At 64.4% G+C, this 23806-nt stretch overlaps 2 protein-coding genes across 4 annotated transcripts; one reads left to right on the forward strand and one right to left on the reverse strand.

Annotated features, from left to right (window-relative positions):
- Positions 1-655: 655 nt before the first annotated feature.
- Positions 656-3497, forward strand: BRF2 (BRF2 RNA polymerase III transcription initiation factor subunit). 2 transcript variants are annotated; one of them, XM_068662552.1, is made up of 4 exons: positions 656-894; positions 1500-1559; positions 1882-2203; positions 2443-3497. In XM_068662552.1, the coding sequence occupies exons 1-4, from the start codon at positions 717-719 to the stop codon at positions 3149-3151; spliced, it is 1269 nt and encodes a 422-aa protein (XP_068518653.1). In that variant the 5' UTR covers positions 656-716; the 3' UTR covers positions 3152-3497. The 2 variants fall into 2 exon arrangements, with proteins under 2 accessions (XP_068518653.1, XP_068518654.1); XM_068662553.1 differs by lacking the exon at positions 656-894 and adding an exon at positions 911-1206.
- Positions 3498-4326: 829 nt separating this feature from the next.
- ADGRA2 (adhesion G protein-coupled receptor A2) lies at positions 4327-22698 on the reverse strand. 2 transcript variants are annotated; one of them, XM_068662543.1, is made up of 19 exons: positions 22384-22695; positions 14740-14811; positions 11944-12015; positions 11788-11859; positions 11530-11601; positions 11242-11405; positions 10936-11149; positions 10668-10832; positions 9997-10198; positions 9765-9914; positions 9461-9622; positions 9156-9365; positions 8871-9072; positions 8426-8634; positions 8222-8349; positions 7994-8117; positions 7756-7901; positions 7501-7590; positions 4327-7279 (listed from the first exon to the last, which is right to left on the reverse strand). In XM_068662543.1, the coding sequence occupies exons 1-19, from the start codon at positions 22617-22619 to the stop codon at positions 6061-6063; spliced, it is 3909 nt and encodes a 1302-aa protein (XP_068518644.1). In that variant the 5' UTR covers positions 22620-22695; the 3' UTR covers positions 4327-6060. The 2 variants fall into 2 exon arrangements, with proteins under 2 accessions (XP_068518644.1, XP_068518645.1); XM_068662544.1 differs by lacking the exons at positions 7994-8117; positions 8222-8349 and having other exon boundaries at positions 22384-22698.
- Positions 22699-23806: the final 1108 nt, after the last annotated feature.

Consider the following 23806-nt stretch of genomic DNA (forward strand, 5'->3'; position numbering starts at 1 on the left):
TGAAAGACCAGGGGGGGGAAGGGGAGGGCCTCAGCCATGGGGAGCCCCCATCTGAGGGGGAGAAGGCAGCGCGTGGTGCCCCGGGACCCCACAAACGATGAGTTGTGGGTGACAAGGCCCTGGTGGGGAAGGTCTTGGTGTTTTCTGTGGTGTTTTTGTTTTTTAATTTATTTACTTTTATTTTTTGGTGATTTTTTTTGGGGGGGGAGGTGTTTTGTGTTTTCTTGGGGTGTTTTTTTGTGTTCTTTTTTGGGGGGGTGTTTGGTGTTTTTTGGGGCATTGTTTTGGTGGAGTTTTTTTGTGGTGTTTGTGTTCTTTTTTTGGGGGGTGTTTTGTGGCTTTTAAATTTTTTTTTATTTTGTGTGTGTGTGGTGCTTTTGTGGTGTTTGTGTTCTTTTCTTGGGGTGTTTTCTGTTTTTTGGGGGGGTGTTTTTTTGGTGGTGTGTTTGGGAGCGTTTTATGTTTTTTTTGTGGTGTTTTATTTTTTTTTTTCTTTTTAAATTTTATTTATTTCTTTTAAGCGTGTGCTTTTTGTGTTTATCATGCCCTTTTTTCCGTTTATTCCCGCCGTTTACCCCCCTCCCCCCGTTACCACCCCCCTCCCTGAGGGCGGAACCCTCGAGGCCGGAACGTTTCGAGCGGGGCCGGGCGGGAAGGCCCCGGACGGACCGGGACGGACCGGGCCGGCCCCGGGCGGGCGGTGGCGGAGCGGGGCCATGGCGGAGCGGGGCGGGGACCGGGACCGGGACCGGGGCCGCTGCCCCGAGTGCGGCTCGGCCGCGCTGGTGGAGGACTCGCACTACGCCCAGCAGCAGCTGGTGTGCGCCGCCTGCGGCTGTGTGCTGGCCGAGGGGCTGCTCACCACCACCTACACCGACGAGCAGCACCTGCGAGGTGCGGCCCGGCCCCGGGGAGGCCGCTGAGGGGGGCTCCGAACAGCCCCTGGCAGCGGCTGCGGTTTAATTGCGTGTGATTTAATTACTCTAGATGCAGTTTAATTGGCTCTCTCGGTGCCCTGCATGGCAGGAGCCCCACTGGGTGCTGCCAGGCTGAGACCCAGCGTCCCCCTGCCCTCCCCAGGCCAGAGAGCAGCGCCCGGTTGTCTCGTTATAAATTCAAACTGAGGGCACCTCGGGGTCAGGCTTTATGCCCAGAACACACAAACACACACACACGGTGTGGGGCTTTTTGGCATCTGAACCACCTGTAAGTGCACTGCAGGAGCCCCCAGGCCGTTTGCAGCTGCTGTTTTAGAGGAGCAGTGGCCCAAAGGGGATCCTGCACCTTAATGTCATTCATCCCCTGCCACCAAGTCTTGCTAAGTGGCCTCAAAGGGCTGGCGGTTCTGAAAATTGGAATCTGGCACCGTGGCCGTCCAGTTGCCCAAAATCTAAATGATCCCCCTGTTGATCCAAAACAATCCAAATGATGCAAAATCTAAACAGCCCCCCTGCTGTGGCCGTGAGGTTACCTGCCCTAACAGTTACTCTTTTTTTCAGAGGTGGCCTATTCCCAGAGCACCGGCCAGAAAGAGCAGCTGAGCCGCTGCATGCAGCGAGGTAAGAGCGTGCCGGTCGGTTTCATTTGTACATGTTGATTCTCTTCTGCTGCTTTCTGCTTTGCTGCAATTTGTTCAATGCATTTCTGAAGCTCTCTGGAATGGGAAGAGCCTGTGGGGACTGGCACTAAACGAAGGCAGCAGTTAGTTCTGCGTCCAGTTTGCCTGAAGCAAACTGTGTTACACACACAGGGCTGGGGGAAAAGCCCTCGTGTCCTTGCCTGGGGCCGGGTGAATGCTGGTTGCACGGTGGCATTGAGGAGAGATGAACACACAGATAAGAAGCTGTGTGAGCTGATTGTAAAAGCAGTGTCTTCTTGCAGGGATCCGGCGGGTCCAGGATCTCTGTAAAGTCCTGCAGCTCCCATCGGTGTTTGAGGAAACGGCCGTGGGGTACTTCCAGCGAGCGCTGCAGCACCCTGCCTTCCACCTGGTCAGCCTGGAGAAGAAAGAGCTCCTGGGGGGCTGCTGCGTCTTCGTGACGTGCCGGCAGCACAGCTGGCCGCTGACCATGGGCACGATCTGCTCCCTGCTTTACGCCAAGCAGGAGCTGTTCGCCGGTGTCTACCTGAGCGTGCAGAAGGAGCTCGGCATCTCCGTGCCCGCGCTGAGCCTGGTGGATCTGGTGAAGACACACCTCAGCAGGTAACGTGGGCCCTTCCATCTGCCACTTCAGCATCCTGCGTTGGGCACCGATGTGTGCAAAAGCCTCTAAAATGCAGCTGGGGGTGGAAGGCTGCAGTCAGACGCTGTTCTGCTATGAAAAAACATTCCTGTGGGCAGCTCAGAGCCCCAGGAGGCACTCAGCACCTGAGCCTCAGCGCTGCAGCCAGGTCTGAGGCTTCCCCGCGCTGTTTCTAGCTCTGGGCTCTGTCCTCTTCCAGCTTCCACTTGTTCCGGCGCGCTGAGGATGTCCCTGCCCCCTTTGTGGAGGACGAGGAGCGGGTGGTGGCCCGCACGCTGCAGGTGGTGGAGCTGGCCAGCGAGACGTGGCTGGTCACGGGCCGCCACCCTGTCCCCATCGTCACGGCCGCGGCGTTCCTGTCCTGGCAGTCCCTGAGGCCCGCCGCCCGCCTCGCCTGCTCCTTGGCGCGGTTCTGCGAGGTGGCGGGCATCCCCCTGCCCCCGCCAGCCCGCCTGAGGCTGCGGGAGCTGCACGAGATCCTCCTGAGGATGGCATCCCAGCTCGCCTGGCTGCGGGTGTTCCACTTGGACAAGAAGACGGTGGTGAAGCACCTCGGGGACCTGCTGCAGCACCGGCTGGTCCTGCTGAAAAACGCCTTCAGCCTGCAGGATGCGGAGGAGCAGCACGGGGAAGCCCAGGGCGAGGGATCCGCTGGCTCTCCTCCAGCAGCAGGGCCAGGACAGGAGGAGGGCTGCCCTTCGGAAGGGAAACGCCAGCGTGACAGCAGCCGGAGGCCCCTGCTGCCACCCTGCCTCATCCATCCGAGGAAGAGGCTGCGGACGGCAGCCCTGAGCGAGTCGGATGCTGCCCTCACCGGGGACGAGCCCATCTCGGACAGTGAGATAGAGCAGTACCTGCGGGGCCCCCAGGAGCTCCGCGCCTTCAGGAAGGCCAAGGCATGGCAGTGAGGAGGGCTGGCAGCAGGATGGCCCGGAGGGCAGTGCCACCGGGGCACCAAACTGGGACCAAACCACAAAACCTGGTGGTAAACGAGCTGCTGGACGCTGCGGGGACAGTTGGTGGTGGAAATGGGCCTGGGGGGGAGTAGGGTGCGTCCTGACTCATGTTCTGGACCAAAACGGGTCTTTTAAGGAGCTCCTCCTGCTTTGGGGTTTGTTATATTTTGTTAAATACAGAAGTACAGGAATGGTTTCTCGACTCTCTCTCGTTGCAGTCTCTGGTAAAACGTGTTTTGGTTAATCCAGGAGCTGTGGGGCAGGTGCCACGGGTGGGTGTGCTAACACACAGGTGAGGGAGGGATATCAGCATGCCGGGGAGAGCCAGCCCAGCCCTGCCCGCTCCTGAGTCGTGCTGCAGCTGGATTTGTCCTGAAGTTGGCCTGGATTTTATTTCCTCGCTACTACGTGGCTGGAGTTAGCGGATGTGCTCGGAGCTGGTGGCTTTGGCTTGCACGTCCCAGGCCCCGCGGTGTGGCAGCCGGTCCCTGCCTCAGTCGTGCCTGTCGGGGGCAGTGTGAAGCTGCTGCAGCGAGTTTTTTGTGCTTTGGAGGGCAGAGAGGGAGCAGTGCTGCCTGTCCCTCGGTCACAGCGGGAGCAACGTGCAGGGTGAGGTGGAGGTTTCCAGCACCTCGCTCCGCAGTGGGTTCCTGGAGCTTTTCCATGGGTTTCTGCAACTTTGTTCCAGCTTTTCCAGGGGTGTTCTCATGTTCTGAGCTTCAGCAGGGTGGCTTTGGGAGCAGGCAGAGGGGTGATTTAATTTGCTCCCCATATTCCCAGGCTAAAGCAGCTCTGAGCAGCGTCCCTCTCACCAAACAGCGTGCGTCGCCTGCCCTGGGGCTGCGTGGAGCCGCCCGAGGAGGGACTGCCAGGGTTAGGGATTTGCAGCCATCCCCAGGGAAACTCAGCCTGGCTCATGTCACAGAAAAACTACCCAGTTTTTCAGCTAAATAAGCATGGGGAAGCTGCTGGAAATCTGTGGCAAAGGTAGAGCTGTGGCTCGTGTGAGCAGAACGGCGCTGGCTGCTCATTTCAAAGCATTGCACAACTCGGAGGAACACTGACCCCTGTGAGCCTCGCGGGCTGTTGTGTTTGAACGCAGAGGCTGCGAGAAATAACAGGAAATCTTGGCAGATTTGCAAATCTTTAATATATTAAACAAAACATATCTGCTAGAAACATTCTATTTATATAAAAATGCAAAAGACCCCTTTAAAGACATTTCTTTGGCATATTTTCCCCTCCCTCCCCCACGTATATTGCAAGAAGCTCTCTGTTGATATGTCATTTGCTTGTAATGTAAACAGACAAAAAAAAAGTGTAATTAATAATACAAAGCTTTTTATATAATACTGTCACAGTGCAGCAAGCATATATAACAACTCAGCATCAGCAAGGCCACGTAGGCTGCGTATTGACATAAGGATTGGAATTGTATTAAATACCAGGCACAATAAAACGTGTTTTTAAGCAGGCGGTTGGTCAGAGAAGTGTGGCAGAACCGCAGCAAACCCAGCGGTAACCCAGCCCTGCGGGACGAGGGGCCCAAAGAGAGAGGAGCTAAGTCTGGAGGGGAGAAAATTCTGCCAGTAAGTGCTGTGGGCTCCAACTTCTGGATCCCGTGGGCCCCTTGCCCGTGGTGTACATGGAGGACTGGCCTGGGAGCCTCCTAAGCGCTTCTCAGCCCCTCGCTGAGCCCTGTGACCCTACAGGAGGTAGGGAAGGGTCGTTAAACCCACCTGCACGCACAGAAACGGGCACAGGGAGGCTGAAGATGGCACAGGAGCAAGTATGGCTCTGTTTCCGTGTTGGAAAAGCGGGACTTGTTTTCAATGGGGAAAAGTAAGTGCTTAGCCAAGTCCCAGCCCTTTGGGCAGCCCACGTCAGCAGCCCATGGGAAGCTCCCTGCCACCACCAAAACATCTCCCTGACGGACATCTCCCTCCCACCACCTCGGATCTGCTGGGGTCTGCGCCCAGGGTTGGGCTCTTTGGTTTGGGGAAGCGATGAATGATCCCCGTTCATTTAGAAGCCAGGCTGTGGGGCTGCTCCACCAGCCCCCGGTTTGCACAGGTCACACCTGGGAGGGGCTGGGGGCACCTCCTCGCGCTGATTTTAATGCCTGGCATCCAAACGGTGCAGGCATTGCCTCGTCTGGCAACGGAGGCTTCTCTTACCTCATGCTTGCTTCGAAATATGGCTTTCACTTTGGCAACTGAGTAACCCACAGGGCTCAATACTGTCTCTGAAGAACAAACAGCTGAGAAGGATTGCAGGTGAAAACATTTCCAGCTGAGCTGCTTCTTTCTGACTCCTTCAGAAAAAAAGCTCGTCTAGGTTGGCAAGCGCCTGCAGGATGGCGTCCTAACATCAAGGGCACTTGGTGTGGTCCCCTCGGCCCCGGTGGGAATATTGCAGTCGTGGCACGAGCGGACTATTGCCAAAACCCCCAGGGGCAGGCTCGCCCCGTGGAGAACACTGGTCGGTAACACGGAGGCACTCACGTCGGTTACGGCTCTGTCTATACATATATACATTCAATAATATAGAAATTCTGAAAAATAGACATTTCTTTCCTCTGTATATTATAAAATAGCATTTAGGATCAGTCCGAAGTGACTTGCAGGAGCGATGGAAGCGCGGCTGCCCTTCAGGCCGCTGAGGAGCAGCGCTTGCCGTTCACCTCGAGCCCGGTGCTGCGGGAGGCCGGGGCCTCCCTGGGACCACCGGGCCCGGCGTCGCCCCCCGCCCCGACCCCCCGTAGTGCACGTAGCGACGCTCCCGGCCCCCCGAGGACACCCCTGGACCCTCCCGAGGAGGGCCGCGCTCCAGCGCCGCGGCCGTCGGGTCCTTCCCCTCCCTCACACCGTGGTTTCGCTCTTCCAGAGGCCGGTCCTCATCCCGGCCACGCCGTCGGCGCTGGCGAGGTTGACGTCGTACTTGCTGCCCTTGAGGCCGCCGTTGTGGCTGGCCACGTTGAGGGGGTAGGAGCGCCGCTTCGCCTCCTTCTCCACGGCGCCGGCCTGCCGCAGGTTGTCCCTGCTGGCGCTCCTCCGCCGCGCCTCGGCGAAATCGGGCGCCCGCCGCCCCCCATCGCTGCCTTCCGACTGGCTCGGCGCCGTCTCCCCTTCCTGGGGGGCTGGGGGCCGCACGCGGCCGATATTCGGGGGGCTGTTCCTGCTGCTGTGGTAGCTCTCCGAGTGGCTGTTGTGCACGCTGCCGCTCTCGCTGGAGGGCTGCTCCGAGGAAGGGCCCCGCAGCATTTTCAAGCGGTGGTGCTTCCCTTCCCGGTGCTGCTTAGTCCTGCCCTTGTGGTTCCTGCGCCCGTGGAGGTTGCTGGCGTGCCGGCCCGCCCCGCAGCTCTTGCCATCAGGCTCCGGCTCCTCGCAGGAGCCCGGCCGGGTCTCGGCCTGGCTCTGTGCCACGTGCAGGTTGGTGAGCTTGCAGCGCCCCGCGGCCGAGCCGGCGCTGCTGGGCGAGGAGGACGACTCGGCGGAGCGGGCAGCCTCCGGGGCGCAGCCGATGAAGACCTGCGAGCCGCCCAAGGTCGCCGCCGTGCCGGGGTGGACGTAAGCCTGCATGGGCAGCGCGTCCCGGTATGAGGGGCAGCAGGAGAACCAGGAGCTGAGCACGTCCCGGCGCCGCACGCAGTGGTGGATGAAGATGAAGAGCCCCAGCGCCACCGCCGTCACCCCGTAGAGGCAGCTGAAGATGATGTTGAGGTACCAGCGCTGGGACACGGCCACGGCCCCGAACGTCCAGAGGGCCACGTAGAGGGCGTGCGTGGTCACCAGCGCCCAGAGCTGCACCTTCAGGGAGTAGACGCCGTCCGCCTCGGGGCACGAGGGCCCCGAATTCAGCGTGACCGAGATGGACCCCGAATCCGTCAGCAGGTCCCCGCCGCCGCCACCACCCCCCAGCCTCGGCGGCGTCTCCAGCGCCTCGGGGACTTCTTTCTGCGGGGAAGGCCGGCACTGGAGGTTGAGCCCGGCGCAGAGGAAATACATCCAGGTGACGAGCAGAATGAAGGCCACGGGGACGTAGAAAGCGCCCAGGCTGGGCCGCCACACCAGCCAGCAGCTGTGAGGGAGAGAAGGAGCCTCCGTCAGCAGAGCTGTGGCCGTGCACTGCGGCGCCTCGCCGCTCAGCACCCTCCTCGAGGTGGCTGGAGCCGGTCTCCGTGTCCCACATCATTTTCCCAATAAATGGAGAGCCCCCAGGGAAGGTCCCCCCCAACCCTTCCCAAACGTGCCCAGGTTCCCAGTGCGAGGGAGGAAGGCGGGGAGCAGCCGGCCACCTACTAGGGGTTGTTGTCGTGGTAGTTGTGGATGTTGACGGCGGCCGTGATGCCGCAGATGATGAGCGGGATGCCGCCGGCGATCAGGTAGAACCTGCGAGGGGAGAAGGAGGGCGCTGCTCACCAAGGCACAGGGACATGGGGACATGGGGACACGGGCTGGGCGACAGCTTCTGGACAGGCAGGAGCCGATCCTGCCCAGCCCGGGGGTCCCAGCAGGCGGTCAGGGTTTGGGGTCAGGGCAAGGGGATGTCGGTACCGGAGCATGGGCCGAGGGGCCGGCTGTGCCGCGTCCCCGTCCGGCTGCCGGGGCGCCCTCCAGGTCACCTCCTTGTACAGGACCCGAGCCTTCACTGCCATCCACAGCAGCGTGGACAGGGAGGAGTAGTGCAAAATGATGCCGACCTGCGGGGCGAGGCGCTACAGTCAGCACGGGGACGCTGAGGTCGTTGTGCCCGTGTCCCCCCCCGCGATGAGCCCGGCGCGGGGGCGCGTACCGCCTGGCAGACGAGCAGGTAGCCGGTGAGGGTGATGCCCCCCGCGAACACTGCGGACGTCATGGCGATGTGGAAGCAGAGGTTAAGCAGCATGTGCCAGCACTTGCGCGTGATGTGGATGGTGCTGGAAGAGAAGCAGAGGGGTGGCGCTGAGCTGTGGCCCCCACTGGAGAGGGCTGTGTGCCCGTGCAGCCACAGCCCCGCCGGTCGGGGCCCCAAAACGCTCACCCGTGGTTGACGATGTAGGTGATGATGGTGGTGAAGAGGCAGAGCAGCAGCACGGCCGTGCAGGTGTACATGGCCGGGTGCAGCACCTCCACGGGGCCTCGCGCCTCGCTGGGGAAACCGCTCAGCTCCTGCAGGGCGCCCCGCAGCCCGTCAGACCCCGCTCCCTGCGCCCCTGACCCCAGCCCCCTTTTCTCCCCCACCTACCATGAGCACGGCCACGTTGCTGAGGTGCCGGCAGTGCAGGGAGGTGACGTTGGGCTCCCTGGCGGCCAGCTGGCAGCCCTCGGCGCTCCAGCCCCCCATGCCCCCCAGCACCTCGAAGTTCCAGTAGGCGGCCACGGGGTCTGCGCCCTCCCCGGGGTGCCGCAGAGACACAGCCACCGGCTCCGTCAGGTTCCCAACGCCGCAGCCGTCTGCCAGGGAACGGAGTGAGCAGGACAAGAAGCACCGCACACCCCTCTGCCTGCACCCCAGGGCACGGACACCACACGGGCACGTTGCCACCCCTCTGCTGTCACCACCACCCCGGGAGGACCCCTCCAGGAGCACAGCTGCCCCCCCGAGATGGCTCTGCTCTGGAGCAGCAGGGAAATCACCCCAGGAGCCCCCATCCCCAGCCACCAGCAGCCCCCCAACACACAGCCCTTACACGTCCCGGCGTAGATGACCGGCGTGGCCACGCTGCGGCGCTTGCCATCATCCGCCAGGCGCGAGGAGTTGCCGGTGCTGCAGAAGAGCTTCCCGTTGCGGAAGACCAGCAGCTGCAGCTTGCAGTCGGCCGGCGGGGCTGGAGGGACGGGGCTGGCGAAGAGGCTGGGAGGCAGCTGGATGGAGGCCAGGGCGATGCTGTTCTGCGGGGCGCATGGGCACCGGTGAGCACGGGCTGGCCCCTCCTGAGTCTCCCACCTCGCCCTGGCCCCCAGGGGACCCGTACCTTGATGTGGAAGCTGGTCAGGGAGACGTTGGGGCGCCCCGTGGTGCAGCGCAGCCGCAGCTGCTGGTCGGGCTGGGGCTCGGCCGCCCGCTCAGCCGGGGGGCTGCGCCCAGCGGGACCCCCGTCCTGCCGCTGGAAAGCCACGCAGCTCAGCCCCACGTAGCTCTCGGGCTTCACCACGTACGCCTCGAAGGCGATGTTGCGGGAGTTCTGCTGGGCATAGGGCGGCCGTCAGCCCCGGCACGGGCAGAGACCCCCCTGGGATGGGCAGAGACCCCCCTGGCACGAGCAGAGCTCGGGCTCACCACCGCCATGTGCTGGGAGTTGCTGCTGAGGGTGTGCGCCGCGATCTTCTCCAGGGAGCGCACGATGCTGGTGCAGGCCTTCTCCTCCTTCTGCGACATCCACAGGATGTGGTCGTCCACCAGCATGATGTTGCTGGCCATCTCCACGATCACGTCTGTGAGCTGTGAGCAGAGCGGGTGGCATCAGCTGCGGTTCGCTCCCGTCCAACCACCCCCAGCAGCAAACACCCCAATTCACGCTTTTAACCCCCCAAAAAAAACACCCGGCAGTGCTGGGAACAGCAGGGAACAGGAGCGGCGTTACCTGCTTGATCTGATCCACGTAGCCGATAAACTTCTCTATCATCTGGGCCACGTAGAGGACATCAACCATGTCCGAGAAGTTGGCAGCCTCGGCCGTGTAGACGCGCAGCTGGTGGGCCAGAGTCAGGGCGTTGGAGGCGTTGATGGGCATCTGTGGGGGGGGACACCCAGGGTCACCGGCTGTGCCCAGCCCCTCCGGGGGCAAACACAGCGGAGAAAAGCCCCAGACTCACCAGCACGAAGGTGTAGAGCACGCGGGTGATGTCGTTGGTGTAGAGGCAGTGGGAGTAGTCGCCCTCCTCCCAGCGCCCGGTGCGGTCACAGCGCCGCGACGCCTGCTTCTCCGCCGCCGGGCCCCCGCTCGCCGGCCCCGAGGCGAAGGGGTACTGCAGGCACGACTGGTAGGCGGTGATGCCCGCCAAGGTGCGGGGCCACCTGGAGGCGTGGAGACACCGTGACCGCGGGGCGATGCTCCCCAGAAAGCTGCCCCAACCCCTAACCCCAAATCCTGCTCAGCTCAGCACAGAAAAGGTGGTGATTGGGGGGTGGGGGGCGCACCGCTAATTTAAGCCACATTGACTGTACCGGGAATTTATATTCCGTAACGGCCCCGCTGAGGTTACGGCGGGCGCCCGGAGCCTTTCGTCTCGTGCCAGAGAAATTCCAACACCTCTGCTGCTGGAGCCGGGCTGCGCTGCCGGCACGGGAAGCCCTTCAAAGGCGCTCGCGCTCCCCGCGGCCGCTAATTGCTACCAGACGCCCGGTCACCTGCGGGCCCCCGCCCGCAGCGAGCCCCCTGCCCCGACACGATCCGCACACGGGGGGTGGGAACGAGGTGAGGGGGCTCCGCACCATGCACGGCCCCGTCCCCCGTGGCCACGCCGCCGCCACCGCCGGTCCCTACCTGAAGTCGCCGCGGTTGTTGGTGACCCGCTCGGCGGGGCAGTAGGACGCGGAGGTCTCCAGCACCACGATCTCCACCTTCTTGCTGACGTTGCCCTGCGAGGTGGAGACGGCGCACTCCCACTCGCCGTTGGCGGAGACGTGGATGTTGGAGAGGATCAGCTCGCTGCAGGGCAGAGGGGACGTGCCAAAATGTCCCACCCACGGCGCTCGGCACCCTCGAACCCCCACCCCCCTCCCCGCGGTGCCCCCATCCTCCCCGTCCCGACCTGGTGATGAAGGTGCAGTCGTGGATGAGGCTCTCCTCCACGATGACCCCCGTGCGCTCGTCCTCCTCCACGGGCTCGCGGTTGTGGTACCAGCGGATCTGGGTGCTGTTGTCCAGGTAGGTGGCGGTGCACTGGAAGGGCAGCCGGTCGCCCTGGAAAACCACCTGGCGCAGCGACGGGATGAGGTGGTGGGTGTGCAGCTCCGGGGTGCCCGCTGCAGGGGGGTTGGGGGGGGACACAGGTGGCTGGATGAGCCCCCCCAGACCCCGGCCGTGCCTCCTGCCCGCGCCCCCGGCCCCCGCTCACCGCAGCGCAGTTGGCTCTCGCGCGCGCCGCGCAGGGGGACCGCGTGCAGGTGCCGGGGGTAGACGCACAGAGTCCGGTCCGAGATCTGCGCCGAGCGGTTGCGGGCCCAGGGCAGCACCCAGCGCAGGTTGCAGTCACACGTCAGGTACTCGGTGGCGAAATCCCTGCAAGGGGCAGTGTCACGGGGGGGGTGGCGCGGCCGGGCACGCAGCAGGAGGAGGGGATGTGCCCAGTGCCAAGGGCTGGGTGGGCTGCAGGGCACGGGGATGGACGTGGCTGGGTACTCACACGACTTTCAGTGAGGGGAGCTCGTCGAAGACACCGGGCGGGAGGCTGGAGAAGATGTTCCCCGACATGTTGCTGTGAGACAGGAGAGAAAGAGGGCATGGAGGGGACCGGGACCCCATGGACACCTCTGCAACCCAGGCTCCTCGCCGTGTCCTGAGGCTCCTGCTGTCACCCACTGCTCCAGCAGGGCTCTGGGCTGTGCCCCACACACCAGGAGGGGACCCTGGGGCTGGCCGGGAGCCCCAGGGTGCCACTTACAGCCGGAGGAGGCTGGAGAGCCCCTGGAAGACGCTGGCGCTCAGGCAGCCGATGCGGTTGTTGGAGAGGTCCCTGCAAGGCAAGCGGAGGGGACATCAGCGCTGGGGACACCCCGCAGCCCCCAGCCCCCTGTGGGCAGCCCTCGCAGGCACTTACAGGCGCTTGAGCTCGGGGAGGCCCAGGAAGGCGCCGGGCTGCACCGTGCTGATCAGGTTGTTCTTCAGGTCCCTGCGGGGAGACGGGCACAGGCTCAGGGTGCTGGGGGCCCTGCGCCACCATCCTGCCCCCTCCCCGTGCGGTGCTGTGGGGTGTGAGTGCATCCCGTTCCTCCAGCAGCGCTCGCCAAACCCCTCCTCTTCCTCCTGCCCCCCTGGCCTCGCGCCCGGCACGGCCCCAGCTCCCGCCAGCAGCCTCCAGGAGCCACGGCCAGGAGGGAAGCGTCGCTGGATTCGCATTACAGGGGAATTACTGCCCGGAGAACGCGGCCACGCTGCTGCCACCACACCACGGCCATGCTGCTGCTGCTGTCACCACCCTGCCAGAGCAGAGAGGGGCTCCTCGGGGGGACGCAGCGGAGCCCCATGGGCTCCACAGCCCAGAGGAAGCTCCTTTGGGTCGTTGGCCTGATTGGAGGCACCCATCGGGTATCAGATCAGACACATTCCAGGCTTGTGCCGGCACGGGGCGGCTGCCACCGTGTTGGGGACCCAGCCGTGGGGTGGCCCACTCGGCTGCAGCACCCCCAGCCTGGCTGCTCCCATGAGCAGAAGTGTCCCACCGGTGTGTGGGGACGCCCACCCAGCTCTAGGATGGGTGCCAAGGGGCGTGCAGGGGGGTGTAAAGGGTGTGCAGAGGCGTGCAAGAGGAGCGCAGGGGTGTGCAGGGCGGCTCAGGTGAGGCAGGTGCTGAAGGAACAGCTCCCCTCACCTGCGCCACCGCCCGCACCCGTCCCCAGACACATCCCAGCCACCCAACCCCAGGACACTGACCCCAAAAAGCGGCCAGCACAGCCCCAAACACATCCACTGCCAAAATGAAACAACCCCAGCTCTGGCAAGCATGCAGCCACAGCTGGGGGCTGCCACCCCAAAAGCCACAGCCAGGGATGGGGCAGGAGGGACCCGTCCTGGCCAAGCCCCAAGCCCTGTGCAGGGAAAGCAGCGGCCCCGGCGCGGGTCAGGGCGCTCCCGAGTGGGGCTGTGCTAATGAGGGCGGCCCCGGCTGCATACCGGCCCCGCTCACCCTCATTAATCTCATTAGGCCGCTGCACATCAGCGGAGATGCCGAGCTGCCAGCCCCGAGGGGCGCTGCCCGTGGGGCTCCCCTGCACGCCGCGGAGGTGGCTCGGAGACCCTGGGAACAGCTCGGCCCCGGTGGCCGCATCGCACCCGGTGCCAGCAGCGGGCACGGGGTCCTGGAGCCCCAGGAGCAAAGTGGGGGCCCCCGGAGCCCCCCGGCACGTCCCCTCCACGGGGCACGTCTGTGCCGCGGCCCCGCTCCGACCCGATGAGAACAATTAGGGCTGCTGTCGGGGGCAATCAGGCGAGGCGCGGCGTGACGCTGGCCGGCCCGAGGGATGGGGGGAGCGCGGCCCTTGGCCAACCCGTCAGGCTCCGAGCAGGGTTTGGTGCAGAGGAGGTGAGCAGGAGCCTGTGCTGTGCTCGGGCAGCACGGGCTGGCTGCTTGCTCAGGGTCCCGGAGCACGGAGGTGTTTAGGAGACCTCCAGTAACCAGGGGGCTGCAGAGCTGGGGTCCCCCCAGGGAGCTGCCCCCAGGGCGCACGGTGCCCGCCGACCTGGGCTGCTCCCTGCCCGCCCTCGTTAATCCGCCCGTTAATGAGAGCTCGGTGCCAGGAGGAGGGAAGGAGGGAGGAGGTGACCCCAAACTTCCAACCACAGCAGGGGGGGACTCGGCTGTGGGGGATTACAGGGATGCAGGCAGTGAAAGTTGGGTCCCCAAACCACTTCGAACTAAGACCTAAAACAGCGCCATGGGGATTTCTGTGGCTTTAAAAATCCAATTTTGGCCCCAACACCAGGCACCAGGCACCATGCATGCACCCTAACCCAGCCCAAAGGCAGTGCCGAGCACAACTCATCCCAGTGCCACGCACAACTCATCCCCGTGCCATGTCCTGGGCACCCCAGTGCCGTGCACCGTGCCCCGGCGAAGCAGCTGGGCTCTGCTGGGGCAGGTGCAGGCCGTGAAACTCCACCAAGATCCACGTGAATAAACGCTGCCTTGTTCAGCCTAACGAGATCCAGGCTGGGCTGGTCCCCGGGGAGCCGCCGCCCCCCCCGGCAAGACCCTCGGGTGGCTCCCCAAAAGGAGCCGCATGGGGAGGGCGATGTCCCTGGCACCGCGTGCTGTAGGGCACATCCCCAGGGGTGACCCCACAGGGACCCGTCAGCGGGGCCACCACCCTCCCGTGAAGGGACGGGGACCCTTGAGCTGTCCCCAGAGCAGGAGCCTCCCCCCAGCCCCGGGGCCACCCCAGCCCCGCGGGCCCCATTTGGCTCGGGAATGCGCGAGCCCCTCGACGGGGAACAAAACGCCCTCAGTGCGCCCGTCCCTTCTGCATACCTACAGATCAGATCCATATGGGGGCCATAAATCTCCCCTTATTAAGGCTCCCACCATAGAGATGCCTTTCATGGGGAGATAAGAAAGTTGACTTTGTTCGGGGGGACAATGTCGCTTTTCATACCGGCCCCCACGGAGCGTGGCCCCCCCCGGTGCCTCCCACCCCGACGCAGCTCCCAGGGACCCGGGGACGCCCGCGGGTGCCGGTGGCAAACCCAACGCCCGGGGGACAGTGCCCGGCCCCACAGAGCACCCCGGGAGCATCCCGCAGCGATTTTGGGAGCGTGGCCCAAGCTGCACTGCTGGCACCAGGCTCCTGCCCGCCCCCGGCCCCCCTCCTGCCCCTGCCCCAGCCCCCCGGGCACTCACAGCTTCTCCAGAGCCCGCAGCCCGAAGAAGGAGCCGTTCTGCAGCACCGTGATCTTGTTGTTGCTCAGGAGCCTGTGGGGAAGAGAGCACAGGGAGGGGGTCAGGGCCGGTGCCGTTATTTGGTCTGCGATAGGCGCTGTGTGTGCCGAGTGCCCGTGGGTTGGGGGAAAAAGGGTCCCATGGCGAGGTGGTGGAGGCTCAGAGACAGGTTTATAGGGCCAGCTGGTGACACAACAGCCTTGCACCCTCATGGGGACACTGTGCCATGGTCTGCGTCACGGTGCCACCAGGCTGGAGGTCCCCAGGGCTGTGCCGGCTCTCGCCGCTTCGCTCCCATCACCTGCCCAGCCCTGTGCGCACAGATGTGGGGGTGATGCCCCCAAAACCTGCACTGAGGATTGGTGGGGGAACCCCTGGGACTCCTCCAGCTCTTCCCCACGAGCTCTCGGAGCTCACTGAGGTGCTCGGATGGCGCTGGGCACCCCCGACCCCGCTGCCCCACGCCTCGCTCCCCGCCAGCCCCGCGGCGCGCACCGATGAGAGGCAGAGGGAGAAAAGGCGGCGGTGGGGAGGGCGCCCTGGACACGGCGTCCGGGGGAGAGGAGCAGGAAAAAGGGCTCATTGACGGCCACCACGGGGCTGTTTACACACGGGCGGTTTCTGCAGCGGGGCTGAATGGTGGCTGTGTGCTGCGGGCAGGCCTGGCCCCGCGCTCCGGCCGCCCTCCTCCGAAAACCCAGCGAGCGGGCGGACGTCGCCGCCGGCGTCCGGGTTTCCCTGGCCCCGTTCCCACGTTGTGGCCAGGACCCGGAGGCCCCCCGGCTCCCGGGGGGGCTGTGGATGAACCCTCCCATGGGCTCAGCTCCCGTCCCACTCCCTGCCCTGCAGCATGCGGCGGGACGGGGCCGCATCCTGTGCTAAGGAGGAGCTGGCACCGGGCAGCGCCGTGCCCGTGGGGCCCTGTGACCCTGCCCAGCTCCCCCCAGCAGCCACCAGCACTGGCACCAGTCCCCACCAGCAGCCCCAGGACGCTGGATGTGATGGCAGAGGGATGGCAGCACCGTTCCCGGGGCACAGCGCGCTGCAGCCCCTCACCACAACGTCAGCCGGGGGCTGTTGCTCAAGGATGGGCTGGCCCCAGCGGCTCCAGAAGGTTTTAATTCAGCAGCAGCAGATTTCACAACCCAGCAGAGCCCCCGCGGGCTGTGCGCGTGGGGACGTCTCGGGGGCTGCCCGATAAAGCGGGGCTGGGGCAGCAGAAATCTGCTCAGGAGCCCCCTGCACCAGCACCCGGGGGCTCAGATCCCCTCCGCTGTGTGCTCCACGTCCCGAGGGCGCAGCTTTGGTTACAGCCAGGGCTGAAGCACGGGGAGCAGGAGGACGGGTGCCTGCACATGGGGGGCTCAGCACCACCGGGATCACAGCCCCAGGCATGCCCCGAGCCCACCCCAGCCCAACGCAGCCCCCCCGGAGCGAGCCCCTGTGCCGGGAGATGCTCGCTTTGTTCTCCGGACCCCTGGGACCTTCGAGGCTTCTGCCATAAAAACAAAACTCCCCTCCTTAAAAGGCGAGGCGCAGGCAGGCCAAGATGAAATCAGCATCCTGTGTGATCTGCAGCCAGGCTGCGGGCCGGCCGTGAAGGCAGAGCTGGGGCGGGGGCGCCCTCCCCTCGCCCACCAGGCTCTGCCCGGTGCAGCGAGTGCATTTGGGGACCCCCCACCCTATAGCTGGGTTCCCTGGGCGTGAAATACATCCACCAGCACCCATGTGTGAGGCTGAAGAGTCACGGAGCCCCCACAACGCAGCTGATGAGTAATGGGGGGACATGGGCACGGCACGGTGATCGCCCCAAGGCACAGGCACTCGCCCCCTGCCCGCACGAGACCCCCGGACACCTGCTTGGAGCTGGGGCTGCCGCAGACCCAGCACGTCTCGGCTCTGCCACGATGAAGGGAAGCCACTAAAACAAACCCAAACCCCTCCCCAAAACCCAGGGGTCCGGACACAAACACCAGGCTGGGCACACGCTGCTGCTGCTGGGCGCATTGTCCTCGCTTGGTGAAGGAAACGAGGTCCCCGACCAAACCGAATATTTGGCGCATGAAATTTGCAATTATAACAACGGTTTGATTGAAAGCTTTCTTCCTGAGGAAACTTTTCCAGCTAGCCACCCTCCTCATTCTTTTCCCTGCCCCGCAGAAGCCAGCCCAGCCGTGCTGCCCCGCGACATCCGCAAACGCGCTTTCATTTTGCTTTCACTGATTTTGCGGATATTGCGCTCTGCAATGGCTCGGTTTTACTCTGGGAGCCCCACCAGGCTCCAGGACACCCCATGGCCCCCGCATTAGCAGTGACAGAGCAGCGTGTGGCAGGTCCCCGCTGCACCCTATGGCACCAAAATAACCGAGTTTCCCCCCAAAACACGATGGGACGAAGGCGCACGAGGCCGGCAGGAGGGTGCTGGGCCGAGGGCTATTTCAGGCTTTCCGCTGCTGTCTGGAGGCAGGACGCGGAGCACTACAGATGTTCCTGGGTTTGTTTGGCTGCAAGAAATTCCCCTCCTTACTCCAGTGAGGGGAGGAGGCGGCGGGAGGGCGAAGCAGGGGGTGACCCGGAGGAGCGCTCGCCCTGCGGCTGATGGCACCGGGGGGGGACCCAGCCCTGGCACGGGATTTGGGGCAATCCCCCTGCCCCGTGGCCGATGCTCACTGAGGTCCTTGTGGCCAGCGGTGCAGGGGGGACGCGGTCCCCCCACGTCCCAGCTGTCTGTGGGGCTTGGCAGGCCATGAAAGCACAGCTCTGCTCCTCAAGAGCTTTGCTTTGGCTCCAGCCCAGGCTGGGACTCTTCACCTCCGAGCAGGGCGCGCAGGCAGATGCCGAGGCAGGAGACACCCCAAAAACTGGGCTTAAACAGCTCGGAGCGTGCCAGGGCCACGTGCCCAGCACAGGAGCAGCGCAAAGCTCTGGGCACGTCGTGCTCACACAAAAACCTCAGCGCCCTCGCGCCTCTCCAGCATCCTCCTGCCCCCAAAGGCTGCAGCCCGCGTCCCTCCAGGGCAGCACCAGTGGCTCCGCAGCCAAACAGCCCCAAAATGTGCCACCAATGCGGGACGACCCCACACCGACGTGGGACAACCCCAGCAAGGGGCACAATAATCGGCTAATTGAGCGGCGGCTGGAAAAGCCCCCTGGACAATGCAGGGATTAGAACCAGGGCGTGGAGTCAAATGCAAAGAGCAGGGAGGGGGGCGGCGGGGTCCCACTGGGGAGCACCCTCCCACCCCCGAGGGCTGCCCGGGGTCTCGCATCCTGTCCCCAGCCCGCTGGGTGTTGGGGGCACCCAGACCCCACAGCGATGGAGGAAGCCCTTCTTTTTTTCCCTTCTTTTTTTTTTTTTTTTTTCTCCCCCTCCCATCTCAAAAAAGAGGAGCCAAAAGTGGAAAAAAAAAGGAAAAAAAAAAAAAACAAGATTGTTTTTTCAAGCGTGCTGGAATCCACTTGGATAAATAACGGCTCCAGAAACTGGGCTGCTGAAACAATAAACTTCCTATGTACCCAACCAAAAAAGGAGGCAGGAGACGTCGCTCCCCGCGGCCGGGCGCGCAGCAGAGAGGGAAACGCGAGCGGCGCGGAGGTTAATAACGGGGTGACGGCCGTGGGGGCGGGGAGGGCCAGCTATGCTTTGCTCTGCGAGCGCATTAATTTAAAGCATATGCTCGCAGCAGATACGGCGGAGGCTGTGCCCTGCGCAGAGCTCGGCGTTCGCAGGGATTTCGGGAGGAGCGGAGCGGGGCCCCCCGGCCGGCGAGGTGCTCTGGTGCCCTTCCCTCCCTGCAACGTCACGCCGGGCTATTTCGGACGGTGAAAATTATTGTCCCAGCCCTCGGCTTTGGTTAGCGCAGGAAAAATAAGCCCCAGGAGCCGCAGGCAGCACAGTGTGAGCACGGCCTGGGGGGGTGAGGGCTGGAGCCTGCAAGCAGCCCCCCAAAGCAGCCCGACGCAGGGCAGCTCCCTCCAACCTCCCTGCTCGCATCTGCGCCTCCGCAGTTCCCGTCTCCAAACCCTCTCCACACTGCAAATGCCAGAAGCCTCCCTCTTTTTTTTTTTCCTTTTTCTGTTTTTTATTTTTTTTATTTCCCCTCCCAGCGAATGGAGGCAGCAGCAGGGCCGGGATGCTGCGAGGCTCCGGGCAGCTCCAGCCCTGTCTCCGGGCAGGTCACCTCCCCGTCCCCTACACGGACACTGTGGGGGTCCCCCTCAGGCCCTCACCGCTTCAAGGAGGGCAACAAAAATTTTTGGGGTGGAAGGAAGAAAAAAACAAACAAACAAAAAAAAATACTGCCCGATAAATATTGAATAAACAGCTCAAAAAGGTTTCAGAAAGAAACCATCTGCGGGGCTCAGGACAAACAGGCCTTGGAGAGGGGAGTTCAAGTAGAACTGGAAATTGGTCGTAAGTCAAAGCCCTCTATTCCCTGCAGACAATCTGTAATTTAGTGCAATCAAGCTGTGCACATAAATGAGGCCTGTGCTGGGATTCCACATCTGGAAGAGGTTTGGGCTCCTGCCCGTGTGACAGCGGGGCTGGCCGTGGCCAGGGCGGCTATCTGGGCCTGGGGAGGGCCGCGGTGCTCTTTCCATCGGGCTATTAGCACAGGGTCAGCCGGGGGGAGGGCATTAAACCTCGTTAGTGCACCTCTGCACAGCCCCGGCCCCTCGTCACCACGCCGCAGGGACGTCCGGGGCTGTGATGTGCAGCACCCCGGGGTGCCAAACGCCCCTGGCACAAAATTTGGGGAATCCACAGCCCCAGGGCCCCGATGGAGCGGGATGTGCAGGGAGCACCACGACGGGATGAGGGCAGGTCTGAGGCCGGCACAGCCACACGCAGCTCCGCAGGCACCAAGGGGATGACCTGGGGGGGGGTCAGCATCCTTCCTTCCTCCCCACAAGGGGCGAGGACTGCGCTCAGGTTTCCTCCGGGTGTAAAAGAGGGCGGGGGGCAGAGCGCACACACCTTTGCTCAGGTTGCACGGGGGTGTCCTGCTCGCTGATCCCCACACGCTGCACCGGAGCGAAGCAGCAGCTGCGCCACGAGGGAGACCTTAGCCCTGTAACGACGTGGGCCGGGGGCTCTGTACCTGCAGCATCCCATCCCCAAAATGCCTCTTGGTAAGCCCGGAGACCTGCTGACGTTTAGGCAAGAAGCGCAGGGTCCTGTCTTGGTCAGCACCCCTGGCACCCACAGCTGGGATGGATGAGGGTGGCCGGTGCCCAGCACCCTGCTCCGAGGCCAATGCAGCCCCCGGGCACCCAGGCAGGGCTCCTGCCACCACTTCTGCCCCCGTGGAGTTAATTTTCCAGCTCAGCATCTCTGGTTTTACCTCCCTGCCACGTCCCCATCCTGGGCAGTGTGGGAGAGGCTGGAGTGGGGGTAAAACCATCAGCGGAGCCGTGTCCGTGCCCAGCACCCCCTGCCCCGTGCTGGCCGCGCTGCCAGCCAGAGCTTCTCGGTCACAGGGGGGTAAATAAGCAGCAGCTGCTGCTGAGGCAGCCTTGGATTCCTCAGGGCAGGGCTAATCATTAAAGATAAATAAAGAAGTAAACCGAGAGTGTGGGAAAAAAACAAAAGCGAGGCAGAGCGAGGGATGCGCGGCGCGGAGCTCCCCCGGCCAGCCGGGAACGTCCTCCTCCCGTCCTCCTCCCGTGCGCAGAATTAGCGCCGCTCATTAGCGCGGGCGCATTCCTGCTTCCAGGCCAGACCGGATGAAGCCTGGAGCCGTTTTGGAGCCTTACCCTGCACCGAACACACCCGTGGCTGGGGCAGTGCCGACGCCGAGCATCCCCGGGGCGTGCGGGAGCCCTGCTCGGAGCCGGGGTCGTGGCTGTCCCCAGCAGGACGTCCCCGAGGCGCGTGCAGCCCGGGCCACGCCGCCTGCTCCTGTCCTGCCCGCACCCCAGTGGCTCCAGGAGACGCTCACGAACCCGGAGCCTCTGGTTTTGATTGTCCCATCTGGAAAGGGTTTAGAATAAATCATGTTTACTGCGAGAGAGCAGAGCCCAGGGTCACCGCATATTTGTAGGTTTCTGCCTACGCCTGTAGGTTTCATGTCACGTTTTAGTGGGATCGTGTAATGCCCTAATGCTGCTGCACGGTCACCCCAGCCCCGTGACCGCCCTCCCGGCACGGCGCCACCAAAAATCCCCTTCCCTCTCAGCCCCAATGCTGTGGGAGCCACCCTGGGCACTGGGCAGTGCCATCGCCCTTGCTCCTGCAGAAGAAAACCCAAGAGCAGGCAATGAGGCAGGCACTTTTCCCAACCACGAGCTGGCAAAGGGCTCTGAAGTCCCCGCAGGTATTTCCAATGGGCCGACACGTCAGAGGCCCTGGGGAGAGAGAAATTCAGAGCAGAGCCAGCGCGAGGGAGGGCACGAGCACAGAGCCCAGCCTCCACGCGCCCCTGCAGCCTCCCAGCACGAAGGCGAGGCCCTGGATGAACGTCACTGCTGCTGCTTCGGGATGCTTCAGGCTTTTATTAGGACTGCTGCGTTCAGAGCACGCTCACGATGCCCGCATGGCACAGCTTGCACGGACACACTCCACGTGCACCGTGATGGGTCACCATCACGGCCACCCGACGGTCACAAAACGAACATCACCGCCCCAAAGCGAAGCCTCTCCAGTGGCACACGTGGGACCAGGAACCTCCTTGAAACCAGGAATGCCCGGTGCTGATGGGACAAAAACGTGGCCAAGTGGGTGCGCGAGCGCCAAGCTCACCGCAGCGCTCCCCAAACCCTGCCGAGGGGCAGGAGGTGGCAGCCGGAGCCCCGGCTCCCCCAGGGACAAGGCTCTGGGCAAAAGCGACGTCCCCTCCCGCAGCGGCTGTGCCGTCCCTGCCCTCCGAGCCAGATTTTAATTCAAACATCTCCTCGGGAGTTATAAATAAACACCGTGACCCGCCGCCGCAGCGAGGAGGCGCGCAGGCTGCCAGCGCCTGCCCAGAGCCCCAAAACCTCCCCGCGCTGAGTTTTTAGGAAGCAGGCGACGGCTGCAGCCCCCTGCACAAAGCCAGAGCCCCTCGCTACTTCCCAGAGAACGTTTCCAGCAAAAGCAGCCGCTTTCAAACAACAACATCCTCCCCCGGAGCTCCAAGCAGCCGGAGCGATGGGAGCCCCCCCGCCCGGCTGCCCGGCCCGGGTCCCCTCGGAGCTCGCGGTGCCGTGAGCCCGGGCACGGCTCGGGGTTCCAAGGGGCAGGAAAAGGGTTTTTGTCGGGGCACAGCTGGGGAAGGAGGGCAGCAGGGGAGGGGAGAAGGAGGGCAGGAGGGGAGGAGGGCAGCAGGGCAGGAGGAACGCGCGGCGCTGCGGGGCGAGGGTGGGCGCACGAGGGGGCGAACGGGGCCGGGATTTGGGGACCCACGGAGAGCGCCCCACGGGCACCCCACGGCTCGGGGTACCCCCACAGCTCGCCCCCACTCCTCTCCCTTCGCCCCCCTCCTCCTCCTCTTCTTCCTCCCCCCCAGCATCCTCCCCATGGCACCGGGCAGGACACCTCCGGGGGTCTCTCCGGGGGTCCCCCCCTTTCTCCCTCCCCCTCTCCCACCCCCGCGGGGACCCGGCGCCCCTTCCCCCGGTACTCACAGCGTGGCGGTGCCGTCGGGCAGCAGCCGGGGGTCAGGCGGCGCCGGGAGCCCCCCTCCGCTGCACAGCACCCGGCGGCGGGGCGCGGGGGGGCCGCTCGCCTTGTGCCGCTCCGCTGCGCACTTGCAGCCCAAGCTCTGCACCGGGCAGCCCCTCGCCGCCGCCCCCGTCCCCCCCCCGGCCGCCAGCAGCAGCAGCGCCAGCGCCGCCGCCGCCGTCCCCGTCCCCCCCCGCATGGCCCCGGCACCGGGCACCGGGCTCCGGGCTCCGGCTCCGCGCCCGCCGCCGCCGCCGCCGCCCCGATCCCCGGGGCGGCTCCGGCGGCGCCTCCCCCGTTCGCCGCCCTCCGCCGCCGCCGGCCCCGGCGCCTCCCCCGGCCCGCCCCCGGCCCGCCCCGGCCACGGAGCCGGGAGGGAGCCCGGAGCCCCCGGGGGGAGCGGGGATGGGGGTCGGGGGGCAGAGGAGAGGGGCTCATCCCCGTCCTGCGCCCCCGGGGGGCGAGGGGTGCGCCAAAGGGAGAGAGGGGGCTGTGGGCAGGGTGGGGAGGGACAGGGCTGGAGAATTGGGCAGTGGTGGGGAAGGGCTGGAGATGGAGCCCTGGGCAGGGTGGGGAGGGGTCAGGACTGGAGCCCTGGGCAGGGTGGGGAAGGGACAGCCGGAGCCCTGTTCCTATAGCACACCCCCCGTCCATACAGACCCTGCTGGGACCCAGGGGTGACGAGCACAGGGGGCTGCAGCCCCACTCACCCCCTGCCCGGGGGGGCTCTGTGACCCCCCCTGTGACCCCCCAGCCCCCCGCACTGCCCCCATCGCCCCTGCCCACGCTGCAGCCACTTCGGGTGCCTCCCCCCTGGCCCCGCTCGTCCCCGCTTGCCGCAGGGTTCTGCTCGCTTCAGTGCTCCCCACGCTCAGCTCAATATTTTCCTTCCTGCTCCCCCCCTCGTGTCCCCAGCTCCCTCTCCTCCCAGGGCTCATCTCGTCCCCGGGCACGGCTCGCTGCAGTTTTCATGGAAAGGGATCAAAAGCAGGCGATGAAGCCTTCGGGACGCCCACGCCAGGGAGCAGAGGAAGAGGGTCACGGAGAGAAGCCAGGGCGCTGCTCGGGGAAGGCGCTTTCTCTCCAGATCCAGAGCGAGAAGAGAAATCGCCTCCTTTAAATAAATAAATACAGGGAGAGGAGATGCTCGGCAGCACGCTCCCAAGCTGCTTCCACACACGTTTTTGTTTCGGGATCACGAGCAGTCGAGGTTCCTGCGTGGTTTGTGAGCGCTTCAGCCGGCGGTGGCCTCGCTTTCCCCCCCACTCAGCGCCGAGCTCCTGGGGTCCCCGGCTGCGGGAGCTTGGCACCGCGTCCCCAACGCCTCCCTCCCTCCCCTCCTCTCTTTTGTTTTCTTTCCACTGAGCACAATTTCCAGGGCAGGAA

Source organism: Anas acuta, chromosome 27 (genome assembly GCF_963932015.1).
Source record: "Anas acuta chromosome 27, bAnaAcu1.1, whole genome shotgun sequence".
NCBI classification, from domain to species: Eukaryota; Metazoa; Chordata; class Aves; order Anseriformes; family Anatidae; genus Anas; species Anas acuta.

Coding starts and splice junctions, on each gene's coding strand:
- ADGRA2 (XM_068662543.1), bottom strand. CDS start 22,619: ATGCGGGGGGGGACGGGGACGGCGGCGGCGGCGCTGGCGCTGCTGCTG. Junction 12,016..14,739: donor CTGCGGGCTCTGGAGAAGCT/GTGAGTGCCCGG, acceptor GTCTCCCCGCAG/GGACCTGAAGAACAACCTGA. Junction 9,073..9,155: donor TGACCAGCTTCCACATCAAG/GTACGGGTCCCC, acceptor TGCGCCCCGCAG/AACAGCATCGCCCTGGCCTC.
- BRF2 (XM_068662552.1), top strand. CDS start 717: ATGGCGGAGCGGGGCGGGGACCGGGACCGGGACCGGGGCCGCTGCCCC. Junction 895..1,499: donor CGACGAGCAGCACCTGCGAG/GTGCGGCCCGGC, acceptor TCTTTTTTTCAG/AGGTGGCCTATTCCCAGAGC. Junction 1,560..1,881: donor GAGCCGCTGCATGCAGCGAG/GTAAGAGCGTGC, acceptor GTCTTCTTGCAG/GGATCCGGCGGGTCCAGGAT.